Source organism: Larus michahellis, chromosome 4, assembly GCF_964199755.1.
Source record: "Larus michahellis chromosome 4, bLarMic1.1, whole genome shotgun sequence".
Lineage (NCBI taxonomy): Eukaryota > Metazoa > Chordata > Aves > Charadriiformes > Laridae > Larus > Larus michahellis.
In genome coordinates, this window is record NC_133899.1 from 72,295,417 (window position 1) to 72,310,509 (window position 15,093).

Genomic DNA, 15,093 nt, shown 5'->3' on the forward strand with positions numbered 1-15,093 from the left:
AATAAAGAGAAGGAGAAAGCGACTTAGCCCAACCCACAGCAGAATACCTGACATATGAAACTGGACCTGGCTCTGGGATCTTTGGTTAAAGTGATATTTAGGTCTGAAATTCGTGTGCTTCTCCCTTATTTTTAAAAGGTAGTCCAAATTTAGAAAAAAAAAAAAAGCAACAGCCTTGTCTGCAGAAGTAATTGTTATTCAGCAGAATGCCTTTTTTACTCAGTAAACTTATGGTTAATTTCTCTCACTACTGCTGAGAATGGATCTGTTCTGGTGCCACTTCAAAACTAAGTGCTTTCCATTGTAACAACAGTGTAAGAGTTTATCGTTAACGCATGTCAGTACGTGCTGGTGCAAATGCCGCACACGCCTTTCTGCGGTGCTGCTAATTAGGTTGCGAAGAAGGAAGTAGGGCATTTTTCTGTGCCTAAGTGGCTACAACAATTTGATGAAGCCTTAGCCGCTTGTAGTGGCCAGTGCAATTGGTTGTGTTTTGTAAAAGCTCAACTGACTCCCACCGCCCAGCCGCACGAGGTCCCATGCTGGTGTTAGAAACCATCCATCAGGGGGGTGGCAGAGTGGAAGGGAAGCAAGCTCTGCAGAGCTGCCACATGCCCTGCCGAAGGAGGGATCAAGGTGGACAACTGGAAATTTGGGTTCACAATGGCACTTCAGGATTGGGCTGCGTTGCTGTAGCCACTAACATAACAGGATGATACCAGTTTACTCCTTTCTGAGACAAGGAAGGAAAATAAGCGGTTGCTTGTGATTCTGAAAAGGTTCAATCTTCTGTCTAGGGCGGCGTAATGTTGTGCAGTTTCCTACTGGAGTCACACCGTAAAGCAATGATCAAATTCGGGTTTGTTCAAGACCATGATACAGTGATGTATTTGTAGTCATTTCACTGCACTTGAGACTAAATCCAGTTATCACAGAAGGTAAAAAGGCGTAAAGGTACCATGCATTTGTGCCATACTAGGCGTGCAAAGAAGCAACAAGCTGTCTTGTCTGGTGGCTTTCCTAAATGCCTCGATGTGCTTTTTTCAGCAATTAGTGATACGTTATTTCCTTGTACTTTCTTCTGCTAAGGCTTTATCCAGCCTGTCTTCCGGTAAACAAATACGAACAAAGCGACAGAAATAACTGTGCACAAAATTCCAGGTAAATGAAAATTAATAGCGCTCGATACCAAGAACTAGATACTGAGATCAGTAAATTAATGTAATATATAGATAGTCACTGTGACATTATCTGGCTCTCCAATGTGTGTATTTGAAAAAGTTAGAATGGAGATGTAATGTTCTTCATAATGCTAGATGCTACCTAATTCTGTAGATATTCCTGTTGACATCAATAAAGTTTCTGACATCTTACAGCTGTGGAATTAATCACTGTGACCCAGGATGTCAGAACTGTAGCCGAACACTAACAGCAGTCACACTGTTCCCTCTCTCTTATCTCCGAGTTTCTTTTAATCTGAGCAACTGGCATCCTGAAGGGCAAAAGAAAGAAACATAGCAAAAAGTACTGGAGGCTGAAAGGAGCTGTGTAAATCCGGAGAAGTAAGTTCTTATGTTAATCTACAGTCCTTATATCCTTGGCTTTTTTTTTTTTTCCTTTTTGTAATAGACTAGCTTTTCTGCTTCTTCATTTATCAGAATTTTATCTCTACTCAAACTAATTCCCAGTTACTGTTTTCTGAATGTTGCTGTAGTGCTTTCAAGGTATTGCGACCCCGTTTTATTAATCAGAGTAAAAAGTTCATCCGGAGGTTGAAAGTATTTTCCAGTGCTTAGAATGAAGAAATGCAAGGGGGCTCCTGGAATCTTTTACTAACTCTCTTTTTGACTCCAATCTGACTTTATACAGGTTGATTCATGTCTCTCGTTTTCTCCCTTAACATACAAACCACCACGGCACACAGTTCTAGTACCAACGTGAATAAGCATTAACAAACAAAAATCTTTGCTCTAAATTGTGGCGCTTTGTTATGCAGTTTGGAAAACTAAGCTATCAACCACTGGTTGATAGCTTAGTTTTCCAAACTGCATAACATCAAGACAGTGGTTTCCTTACCTGTTGAAATGCTAGAAGATAAACAGCATACAAATGCAAAGTGGCTTCCAAAAGTGGAAGTTGTTCTTGAGGGCAGCTCCTCAGGAGTCCCCTGCAGGGACTTTTAAGCCCAGTCTATCTCTGTCTCACTTTCCCAATTGTAAAATTTAATTTGCAAATATCTTCAAATAAAAATACCCCTATAGGGTATTCTCTAAGTAGAAAAGAAATATTGTCTTCCCCAAGAAGACTGGAACACAATTATCTCTATCAGTCACATTTTAGTAACTGATGCAAAAAATATGGAAAAAGTTTTCACATTTCTCATTCCTGAACGTTTCTTTTATACAGACAGGTTTAGTCATCTTTTCTGCTACGCATCTTCTGCTTTGTGAAGGATGAGTACACTAGATAAACGCAAGAAGCGTTCTGGCTGAATATGAGCCAGCAGTGTGCCCAGGTGGCCAAGAAGGCCAGTAGCATCCTGGCTTGTATCAGGAACAGTGTGGTCAGCAGGACTAGGGAAGTGATCGTCCTCCTGTACTTGGCACTGGTGAGGCCCCACCTCGAGTACTGTGTCCAGTTTCGGGCCCCTCACCACAAAAAAGACATTGAGGTGCTGCAGCGTGTTCAGAGAAGGGCAACAACGCTAGTGAGGGGTCTAGAGCACAAGCCTTATGAGGAGCAGCTGAAGGAATTTGGGTTGTTTAGCCTGGAGGAGGCTGAGGGGAGACCTTACTGCTCTCCACAACTACCTGAAAGGAGTGTGGCAAGGTAGGGGTCAGTCTCTTCTCCCAAGTAACAAGTGACAAGACGAGAGGAAATGGCCTCAAGTTGCACCAGGGGAGGTTTAGATTGAATATTAGGAAAAATTTCTTCACTGAAAGGGTCATGAAGCATTGGAACAGGCTGCCCAGGGAAGTGGTGGAGTCACCATCCCTGGAGGTATTGAAAAGACGTATAGACGTGGCGCTGAGGGACATGGTTTAGTGGTGGGCTTGGCAGTGCTAGGTTAACAGTTGGACGTCATGATCTTAGAAGTCTTTTCCAACCTAAATGATTTTATGATTCCTTACTTCACATTCAGGAGGACTGCCCCAGACATGCAATCTCTTTGGAACTCTTAGTAAAGCAACGTAGATGTTGAAAAGTTTAGCCTATTCTAGATACCCCACGTGTCACGTGTTCATGAAGGTTGGGATTTTTTTTTGTCCAAGTAGTTTGTCAACATCAAGGTTACTAAGTTCCAGAAGAAGTTTTGTTTGGTGTCAAAGGTAATAGAAGGCTGGTTTCTTTGCTCCTCTAGCAAGATGTTTTACTATGTATAAAATTGCTCAGAAGTCAATTGCAGCTCTTCCAGAGCTTCTCCAAGGATAAGCAGTGCATTTTAGTTAAGTGTACCAGCTTATCACTTCCAAAGGAGGTGTTTAATTAAAAAGTACTGACGCTATCAATGAGTGTAACTAAATCTCTGCATGAGTCCTCCAAGTAATTTGCTGATGCATTAATAATAGCTCTGTTCTCACCAGACGTTTGTTGGTAATCGTTACTAGGGTACTCAGTGACTTTAGCTTTCTTAATTACAGGGTTATCATGTAACGTTATCAACAGAACTAGTAAATACATTGACTTTTTTCTATTACTTACAACCATGCTAAGCCTCACCAGCACCAATCTTTTTGTCACTAACTACCTGCACTAGGGAGCTGCGTGCTTGCGGTGCAGAGGGGCAGGGCAAACGTGGCAGGTTTCCTGATGGTGATGCCCCAAGTGACCGCACTGAGCTTAATGGCAACGCATTCAATGTTCGGGCTCACAAGATGTTAACTTCGATTTGGGGTTAATTTAAATATCAGCAACATGTTTAACCATTTATGTTTTTTTACCCGAAACTAAAAGATAACTTTTTTTTTTCCTTATGCCAGCGAGCATGTTGCGTTTCTTCATTCAATTCATTCTTCATTCATTTCTTCAAGCTGAAATGCTCTGAATGGGCAACTGCATCATTACGCTGTTCATGCTCTGCACACGCTCAGGTTTGTCCAGCTATCTACCCAAGAGCAATGGGAACAGTGACCTCTTTTACAGAAAGTATTCTTTAGGATAAGAACCTTAATTAAAACAGGGGAAGTAAAGGGAGAAAAGGAGCTTAAAACAATAAAAGGTGCCACACCTGTGATAATTTGTCAGCCATCTTCTCATTTTGAACTCACACTTGCTCTATCCCTTAATAGGGAGCATCTCCTTTAAAAGCCACTTTCTCAAGAGATTAAATCACTGCACGTCCTTTATAGTGTTTTAGTTTGGTGAAGATCAGATTTGACAGACTAAGGGAACTTGCAATTTTTGATGCCCAGTGACAGCAGTATATTTCATTACCTTTCAAAACCATGCCAGATGTTCCTACCTGCATTAATGTAATGTTCCCTCAACACCAAAGACCAACACAAAAATAACTACTCGTCACTAACAAAATAAATATGTAAATAAAAAGAGGGACTCAGTATCTTTGAATAATTTTCCTTGGATAATTCTTTGGATAACGTGATTGTTCTTCACAGTCCTTTGGGCAATCACATCGATGCCATGGCTGCAAGCAGCTAAAGGCTCCCGTTCCCACGGTGCCAATCCAAGCCACCCAAGAACAACTTTGATGGATGGAGACGTCACTGGGGACTGAGGGGGCTCAGTCCGTTCTGCTGCCTCTGCTGGCTGGGAGAGCGCTGATTTAGATCCACCTTCTTTCTGGCTGGCAAAGACTGGCAAAGCAGGGAAAGACAGGGGTTTTCTTCCTCTAAGAGGAACTATCAATAATTTTAAAGATACACCAGCATTTTTTTACGGAAGCGTGTGCTTACCTTTAGCACTTGGCACAGAGTCTGGTTAGTTTGACTGGCGTCTCGTCTTCCTCTTCTTTTGGCTGTTTGTTTCCCAGCATTGCTGCTAATTTTAATTGCCATATGTCAGTCTACGCTGAAGACTAATGAGGAGGGAATAAAATGCTGCAACACGATGCGTTGCCTATCACCTGTGAACAACAACAACAAATAGGAAAAAACAAAGAGGAAGCGTGAGTCCCGTTCATCCTCGGCTGTTGGTGTACTGTGTAACATGGGAAAAGGACTTGGCTTCTCTCTGTGCCGTGCAGATTCGCTGCCGTGTCGTTGGTGGTCATCTCTTGAACATCAGCGCAGAATTGCCCACAGGCCACCCCCAGGAGTCAGACCAATACCCAAAATACAAACACACCCCAGGCTGTGAGACCATCAGTTGCCCTTACACTAAGTATATGATTATCTACAGTTAAAGGAGATTTGTAATTACTAAGATATTACTGTTAGTTCCCATTGCGTTTTAACTGCAACATAATTAATAGAAAATGGGGGGAGGGGAAGTAAATGTTGTAGTAGTACCTCATTAACCTGCTTTCTAAAACAAAATACATGTAGGTTGTCTTTCACTGGAAAGAATGTTTATACACTAATATGTTTTACAGAGCTGATTTCTAGCTCCCAATCATTTTAAAATAGAATTCAGCACTGCAGTGATTGCCAGGTATTGTTGAGTTTAGCTTTTTCTTTTTATAGTAACAATGATTTTTCCAGAAGGTTTGGATCGAGAGCTCCTTGACCCTGAAAACAACGCGTTTTTCCACCACATTGCAGCCGGAGAGCTGCCGCTGTCTTCCACACACAATTCCCCTTCGACTCCCCAGACTTGGAGGGTGGAGATGGTCGAGGCGGCGATCAGCAACCGGACCTGTAGAGAGAGAGGTGCCCTCTTTTGGCAAAAGGGGGTAGTTTTTCTTGCTTCGCCAGCAGGGGCATGTCACCACCTGTAGATTTTGACTCGTTGACTCCTGGTGGCTGCCAGACGCCCCGTCACCTTGGGCGGAGGGGGCCGGGGGCGGACGGCAGCCCCCCGCGGGCGGTCGGGCCTCGGGCCGGCCCTCTGAGGGGTGGAAGCCTCGGGGCAGCCGCCCTCCGCCGTCCCGCCCCGCCCGGAGCCCCGGGAGGACCCTCGGGGGCGGCGGCCGCGCCTCCAGCCGAGCTGCCCTCGGGTGGTCGTGGCGCGGCCGGCCCGGGGCGAGAGGAGGGCGGCGGGACGAGCTGCGGCGGGGCGAGCTGCCGCCGGTCCCGCCTCGCCCCCCTCTCCCCCCCCGGCAGGCAGGAGGCGCCTGGCGGTGCCTGTTCCTGCGCCCCGCTCCGACGTGCTCGGGGCGGGGGAAGGAAGGGGGATATGAAACCGGCGGAGACGGCGGGGCTGAGGGGGCTCTGCGGGACGGGACGGGCTGTTCCCTCGCCCGCAGGATGAGCCGCAGTCCCTCCGGCGCGGGGCCGTGCCGGGCGCGGCGGGGCAGCGCCCAGCCCCCGGGGCGGAGGTACCGGCCGGCTCCCTGGAGCGCCGCTCGCCGCCGCCGGCCTCGGCGGCACCCTGAGCTCAGCGCCCGCGGCCCCGCGCACGCCTGGCGGGCGGCGCCGTGATGCCCGGCGGCGGCGGGAGGGCCCCGACGTAGGGTGGCGGCGCGGCGTCGCGGTCCCGCGGGGCGGAGGATGGCGTGTGGCGGCGGCTGCTGCTGCTCCAGCGCGGGTCGCCTGAACGCGGACAACGCGCGGTTCCTCCTGCTGGCGGTGCTGATCGTGCTCTACATGCTGTGCGGCGCCGCCGTCTTCTCGGCCATCGAGCTGCCCACGGAGCGGGAGGCCAAGGAGCGCTGGGAGGAGCGGCTGGAGAACTTCACCCGCCGCCACAACCTCAGCCGCGCCGAGCTCCGCCGCTTCCTCCGGGAGTACGAGGAGGCCAGCGTGGCCGGCATCCGCGTCGATGACATCCGACCCCGGTGGGATTTCACCGGCGCTTTCTACTTCGTGGGCACCGTCGTTTCCACGATCGGTGAGCGGCGGGACGCGCCGGCGGCCGCGGAGGGGCGGGCGGGGGTCGGGGCGGCGGGGCGAGGGTGGCCGGGGGTGCGCAGCCCCCTCCCTCCTGCCCGGCTCCCCGCGTTGGCAGAGGGCTTCGTGCCGGTGCCGGGCACGGTCCTGTCTCCTCGCTGCTCCTTTTTCCCCCCTTCCTCCCGTCCAAGAGGGAAGCGCTACGCTTGTGAAAGCGCTCCCCTGTTCAGCGCCCCAGAAGCGCTTGGAAGCCCGAGGGCTGGTAGCCCGGCGGGATGGTCGCCCTCCGGGAGGGCAGGGCAGCGGCTGACAGGCTTTTCCCCGGGAGTTTCGCCTGCCTGAGCGGAGGAACCTGGCTTCGGCGTGCGGTGGCAGACTTTGTGAGAGAACAGTCGCACCCAAAGCCGAAAGCTTTAAACAAACGCCCTATGTCTTTAAATTCTGGGAAGTCCCTTAGATCTGGAGGTAGGTGGCTTCATAAGGCTGTAAGCTCAGAAGGGACCTTTCTGAGGATCTAGTCTGGTCTTAACAAGAACTGTAAAATAGATTTTGTAGCGTCCAGCTGCAAAGTGTAGAACTTGGAAAGGCTGCGTTTCAAACCACTCACCTTTTCGCTCTTCTGGCTTTCTGAGGCCGAATCAACAAGTCGGCGGGCGCTGCTTATTTCGGTTCTGAAAAAAAAAACCCCAAGTTTGTTCAGGTTGAAGGAGCCCTCAGGGGAAGGTGATATTGAATAGACATTCCGGGAGGGGGGGAGTGGACGAGAGTACATGGAGATGAAAAGGGACAAGCAGCAGGAACTGACATAAGCACCCCAGGGAGCCCGGGGGTGTCAACAGACAGGCTTCGTTGAGGCGGCTGCGGACAGCTAAAAGCCCCGGAGAAACGGAGATTGCTTTCTTTAAAAGACAGGCAATCTTCTGTGCATTTACCACTGTGACAAATGGGGTCACTAAGTCTTAGTGATGGTATCTCCAGTTCACATCAGTCTCCCTCGACGTGTGAAACTAATTACCAACTGCAATTCTTCGGGAAATCTCCGTTGACGCTTGTTGCCTAAAGAGGAGGTTTGAGATGCCTGGCTGTATGTGGGACGTGTGAGAGTTTGGGCTGTCCTGCAGTTTGTAGAATACCTGATGCTTTCCGTTCGTTCTGCTCAACCTCTCCCCAATACTGAGTTTCTTAGGTCTGGAGTTAATTTTCTTGTGAAAGGTGTCATCAGGCTGCTTTTTTATTTCCTCGGGGCATCAAGATTTGGGTGTTTTTATGTCCTTACACCTTAAGTCTGTCAGACTTAAGAACTATGCTTAAATGTTCTGCTGATCTGGTAGTTTAAAGTAACTTATAACTTTGTTTAGCTCATTTTTGCGAACTGCTGTAGTTTGTTTGCCATTGTAACATGGTGTCCTTCTTGTATGACGAAAATACAGCGTTGATGCTGACATTTGCTACAGCCATAAAGTCGTAGTAAAGAGAGCTGGGACCAGATCTCCAAAGTCTACCTGGTCCACCTCTGTTCTTAGAGGAGGTCAATTATATGTGACTTTTTTTTTTTTTTCCTGATAGATGTTTGCCCAAGCTGACACTTTGAACCTGCACTGTCGGAGATCCCACAACTTCCACAAGGAATCCAGCCTTGTGCATTATTATCCTCACCAGAAAAAAAGGCTTTCCTGCTGTCTACCTGTCCTGGTTTGTCATCGTTTTTATTGTCCTCAAACCAGGACACTACCTTACTGCAGTTCAGTGGCTTGCTTTTTTTTTGTCTTACGATCCTTCATACCTAGAGAAGGGCCTCTTAGGTACTCAAAGGCCGTTGTCCTGTGTCCCTTCAGGCTTCTTTCGATTCAGAAAGCCACAATGTTGTAACCTCCCTTTGCGGTACTTCTCACATGTGTTAACTGGTATCAGTAGTTCTTAGCATTAATATTTATCTTATATACGTGAGATTGTTAAGGGGAGAAGAGTATCTGTGGTCTTATTAACCTTATCTGCTTGCAAACACAAGCAATCCACTTACCCACGCACACTTTCTGGTAATTTCTCTGGTTTTACTGATTTCCGTTGCCCACAATTTAGAGCTTCATCAATGTTTCTGCAGAAAATGTTTTCAAGAACCCTTTTCCCTTCAGTTTGTGTATGGTCTGGAGACTTTGGGGATTTACATCTTGTCCCTTCTTTTGACCTGGCCTTGCTCTTTCTTGGCCTTATCAATGGTGTCACTTTCTCAGTGTCTTTTATCAATTCCATCGTGCTTTCTTAATCCCGTCGGTGGCATTGCACATTTTCAATCGCGGCATCCCTCTTCCTTAGTCTCAGTAGCGTTGCTGCTTTGTGGGACTGATTGTGCATTTCGGGTCTTTATCTTGGCGGGCTGGGCCCTCCGGACATTCACAAAACTGCTGTTCTTTGGCCACGTCCTCTCAGCTGTGCCAGGCAGGGGTGTTCTGCAGGCTCTGCAAACACACACTCGTTTTTATCAACCATTCTGAGGTCCTAAGAATAGATTTTGTTTTACACATCTCAAATCAATATTTTTGCTCTCTTCTTGGCCCCTTTCCGAATGGTCCACATCTTCTTTCGTGTCCCAGTACAGTGCCCCAAAATTAATGTATTCCTCCAGTTGCGACCTTGCTAGTCCTGAGGAAAGTGGAAGGATTATTTCATGTGTTATTTAGTCAGTACTTCTGGTGTCTATATACATTTCTACAGCTAAAGAAAATTTGGTGCCTTCAATTCAAAGCACTTGTTCAGGAATACGTACTTTTATGACATATTCCTAATATAATCTAACCTTCCACTCTCAGTACTATATATTGGTATAGAAGCTTTTGATCTAGCAGCTAAACTGTTGTAAAAGCAGTCATCTTTTATTTCTTCTGTAAAATTTATATTTTTTTTTCTCTTTTACATAGTGGAAATTATTTTGGTACTCTACCAGAGTATTTTTTTTTCCTGCAGTAAATAAAGTGAACTTAACCACTCCGATATACTGCTAAAGCATTACTCAGACATTACCTGTAGCATCAATTGCCTTCTGTACTCTAGCTAGTGAGAAATACTATCACGTATTTTTGGCTTTGGGAGGAAAGAAGAGAGCTTTGCAATACCTAAGGGAATAATACTGTCTTTTTAATCAGGATTCACGTAAAATGTTTGTCACCTAGATATCAGAGCATGATATGAGTGCATCAAGTCAAGAAGTCAAAACTATATATAACCAGCCTATTTTCATTTGTCAAGAGAATACAAAGCTAAACTGAGCTTAACTAACAAAAAAGAAATAACTTGTCTTTTTTTCAGTTCAGTAATTCAGATTTTGTTCCATAAAAGTGTTTATTCCTATCACTGCTCAGTCTGTACGGCCGAATTTAGATGTGCCGTTTGCTTGGTGTGATCCAGCAGTAAGCACTAAGTTTACCTACAATAACTGGAAACATCAGGAATGTAAGAAGGTAGCCACAAATACTACCTGCCCAACCGGGAGACTACCTTGACTAGGTAGTGAACCAAAGGAAGAAGACAGGGTTGAAGCCTCTTCATCCCATGGAGGCAGATGCCTAACTCTAACCTGCAGGGAGGATCTCGATGTGTGTAAGCGGGCTCCTCTGTAAGCCCTCTTTGGTTTCCGATTAGCCCTTCATCACATAATATGGTGTCCCTTTTGCATAGAAATGTGCTCATTGCCTCTTGTGTTTTCTGTGTGAGCTGTTTATAAGCAGTGAGGCAAAGGAGGAAATTCTGCCATCTTTGCAAAACGAGGTACATTTTCTGGAGAAATTATCAAAATTTGCATCTTTCTTCTCTGCGGGAAGCTGCAGCATGTTGGGCTGGGGCTATAAAGTCTTGGTGCAAGGTGAGAAAAGAGATTTGTCCACCGATGGACAAATCTGAGGCCCAAGAGGTAAAATTTCCTGGAGCGAAGGGTGAGATTTTTACTGTAGAGTGTGACAAGCAGCCACACGGCGTATTGTACAGAAGGGGCAGAAGGAGTTGCAGCATCTCCTTTAAGCAGCCTGGAGAGGGTTGCTGAGGGGCGCGTCGTTTGCTTACAGGGAATTCTTCACAGGGTGAGGCAGCCGCACTGCCCACGTTACAGCGGTCTGGCGCGGAGCGAAGGAGGGAGCGCTGATCAGTGCCGGAGAAAGGGCCGGTTTCCCTCATTTTCACCTGTGTAAATGCAGTACCTGCTACGGAGTGGAGTTACGGCTTGTGTGGAACAATGCGCAGCAAACCACCAGGGAGCTGGGCTACTGCTTGTAGCCTTCATCTCACCTCGTCTTCACCATACATGGAGTGAACAAAGGGTGGCAGCTGTGCTGAATGTTCCACCCGGGGCCAAGGGCCTGGCTTACTCCTGGTGTCACAGAGACCAAAGGATGAGCCATTACCTAACCGTACCATGCCTGAATTATTTGAACTTGTACAGCACAAACTGCGTTGTTCTCCTAGCTAACATTTTTCTTCTTTAAATATTATTTATGCTGCAAGCAGCCCTAATAATTCAAAACGACCTGCTTTAGCCACTGAGCCGTAACCAGGCCTCTGTAATCCCAGGTGGGACAATGAGATAAGCTCCCAGGAGCTAGCATTTTCTTTTTCATGGATTCATTCAGTTGCTGTTTTTTTCTAATCATAGATTCTGGTCTTCTCTTTCCTCTTGGTGAGCTGACACTTCAAGAAGGTTGTGCATATGTGGCAAGTGTGTCCTGCCATTTAGAGGAAAGCAATACAAGTCGGTGCTTTTAGTAATGCTTCTAGCTGTGCCCCTCATTCATTAATAAAGTGTAAGTGTCATCTCTCTGCTTTACTTTATCCAGCCCAACAGTGAGAATAAAACTGTTCTTTGACTCAGAGAGGTTAAGCTCATTTTTATGCCCATAAAATGTATTGTCATTCTTGTCCCTGTCAGTTGCCTAATCGTAAACTTCAGAAGACACCATCAAACCCTGAATCCTGTCCCAGATGCAACCCCCTGTACATTTGTTCTAAAGAGATCCCTCTTTTCCTTAAAAACAGTGGTGTGCAGCTGTTGAATAAAAGCATAGTGATTGAAGTTCTGCCACAAGAAGGGGAGTTTGGGTTTTGATTCCCTGTAGTGACCACGGCTCTCACATTCTGGTGGTTCTTGATGAAGGCTGCATTTAGTGGAGGGCAATGTGTACATAATGTTCAGTTTTATGGATCCTTTCCTTATGCCAAGATACTTGTCACCAAGGCTACTCTCAGTGATGGAGACATTCCTGTGAAGAGCTCCTTCTGAGGTGCCTCCCTTCTCCCTGGTATGATGTACGGAATCAGAGCATGCAAGGACTGGATCACATTCCTGGAGCCACTAAGCCTCTTGAGTCCTTTCCTGGATATAAAGTCCATTTTGTTGTCTTGCCATACTCGTCAGCAGAAGAGCAAAGATTGCACCAGGATGTTCAGATTCTCTTTCAGATAAACAATTAGGAAGAAAACATTTAGTTCCAGCAAGCTCTGTTGGAGGTAACGTATTGATGGTTTCCATGTTTTCTTCTATTGTAAAGTGGCCAAAAGTATAGGAATACCCCAAATATCAATGCAGGTCATGACTCCTTGAGTTAGTGTGACACCCACTCTCTCTTCCCCTTTAATGTACCACATCCTGCAGTCTCTGACTTGACAAGCATATTCTACTTGTAGCGTGAAAAAGTGGAATACAGGTTACTGAATGTCATGTCTGCTTTTGGGATACCTTAAAAATGATAATTAGTTTCCACAATGACAAAATATTCAGAGATCTCTAGTTTCAGTGCAGAAGACTAGGAATTCTGATGGGCAGAAATAGTATACAAGAAAACTTCATAAAAATGTCATTGCAGTAATGATGTATCGACAACTGTATGGTGATAACTTAAAAGTGAAAAGTGCATCTGGCTGAGTAAGCAACGTTGAGCAAGGAGATGAAATTTAGAAGGGAACATTGTGCTTTGAAATATTTCACAGATATGCAAGAAACAAAATGAAAAAAAAGTATGTTACCCTGATTGCTTTGGAGGCTTTTTTTCAGAAGGTATTGAAACAATCCTGCTGTCCTTCGTTGTGTAAATAGAACAGAACAGGGTTTAATTTTTTTTCCAAATAATGTAGCGTTTGCCTTAAGAGGACTGCACAGAGGATTTTAATTAAAGACGAAAAAAATATGTCTTATAGGAGAGGAGGAATAGATGTCTTAGGACGTCTGTCTGATGTTCTCCCACAATAGGAGAAATAGATGTCTTAAAAGTGGAGCTAGAAAAGAAAGAGGAACAGCAAGGCTTGCCCCGTGCCAACAAGAGGAAACAGACAGCAGCCAGAAACAATGAAATTAGGGGCAGCGAAGAACAAGGAGGTTTATTTGACCTGCAGGGAGCTGGCACAGTGAAAAAAGGAAAAAACGGAAGCATGTTTCCTCTCTCATTTTGATACTTTGATACTGTGTTTGCCAATAAGGGGTGCTTAGGCTGATGCTTTAGGGAAGTTGCAGGTTCACTATAAACTGCACTGAAAGGTTTCTGTAATATATGACAGATCTGTATAAAGCAAAAATGTAGGAAAAAATGCGAAATGGAGAACGGCGGTTATAATGACCAGATGGCCACCAGTCTCCGCTATACGCAGAATGAAGTAGAAATCTTCAAAGTAAGCCATGTAATAATAAAAAGGAAGTACAGAATTAAATCAACCTGGAAATCCTTTTACAAGCAAGATCTAGAAAAGGTACAGGAGTGATAGCCTAGCATGTTCTCTCTTGGACAGTGGTTAAAACACAAGGTTAAACCACATGGTTGTAACCCACCAGGTTAGGGGAAAGGCCAAGTCAGTTCTCCCATGTAAATTTTATTACTTCTGTTAGTGCAAGAGTCTTCACATCCAATTTTACAGAAGATATCTAAACCAGGTCAGATGAATTCATACATCCTAATGTGTCTGTTCCCCTGCCCTGACCAGAAAAACAAAGCTGAGGTGCCAAGTGCAAAGGTAGATAGTTATACTGTTGGTGTCGAAATTTAGGTGAAATGAATCCCACCCTAGAAATCTGGAGGTGGGCACCCAGGCAGTAGCAGAACCAAGTCAGCACAGCACTTTGCAACACTGACGATAACTTCTCTGCCACAGGTTCTCTCTCTCTTAAATGAGGTCAGTAAGTAGTTAAAAGCACTCTGAAGTCTGTAAAGGAAATTATTTTAACAGTTACACCCTCTCAAGAAGATTTGGATTAGGTTTTTTGTGAAGAGCTGGCAAGATTGTCCAGGGCATGACTTGAACATAATAGGGGGTTTATCTATTTACAGGTGTATGCACTGGGAGAGGAGCACAGGTTCTCTAGGAAGTTTTTGAAAAATAAAAGCAACTTACTTAAAAGGAAGCCTTTCTGGATTTGACTCTATCCTAGTTTCAGTGGAAGTGCAGAAGGCAACTTCTGTGACCAGAGAGCGGCAGAGTTCATTATTCTTTAGAAGAGGAGGAAGCACATAAAACCAGGGGATTTCAAGAGCAAAACTTTTAATCAACTTGGAGATCTGCAGTGTGCAATCTCAGAGGAAGCAAAGCTAAAGAAAAAATTAGTAAAGGCAGGCTAGCAGTTTTCTGGACGAAAGATATAAATGATGCTGGCTCAAGTGATCCAAATGTAGAAGGAGGACAGGAACTGTAATAAAAGACGAACATGTCTAAATTTTAAGTGTTCTTGATTTGAGTCACAAGAAGGAAGCATATAGGAAGTGGATAGAAAATGAGATTGGTGAAGACAAGTGAAAGGAATAATATGGAAATGCAGGAACAGCCTCTCAAAACATGATGCTATTAGCAAGGGGTTTCAAGGGTGATGTGAACTCACTCATTCATCAGCATAATACTGATGAGAAAGACTAAGAAAAATATTGGTCTGCTGTATAGAAAAGAGGAAGAGCTCTCAACTCCTGATTCCAAGAAGGCTAAAATGTTTAATGCCTTTTTCTGCATCAGTCTCCTTGAGAAGGTCAACTCTGAACTGAGGCGTGGTACAATTAACACTTGTGGTAAAGGGGAAAGTAAAAGAGGGGGTTAGAATCCCTAAATCTGTCAGATCTTTTCAAATCATTTAAGCCAACTCAATTGCATTCTAAAATATTCAAAGAAATAACTAAAGCGACAAGGAGCT

General features: G+C 45.4%; 1 protein-coding gene across 1 annotated transcript in view; it reads left to right on the top strand.

Moving 5' to 3' along the window:
• The first annotated feature begins 6,457 nt into the window (after window positions 1–6,457).
• KCNK13 (potassium two pore domain channel subfamily K member 13) overlaps window positions 6,458–15,093 on the top strand; it is a 68,608-nt gene continuing 59,972 nt past the window's right edge. The window contains exon 1 of the mRNA XM_074585488.1: window positions 6,458–6,948. Coding sequence (XP_074441589.1) covers window positions 6,609–6,948 — 340 coding nt within the window. The 5' untranslated portion in view covers window positions 6,458–6,608. The remainder of the gene's footprint in view (window positions 6,949–15,093) is intronic.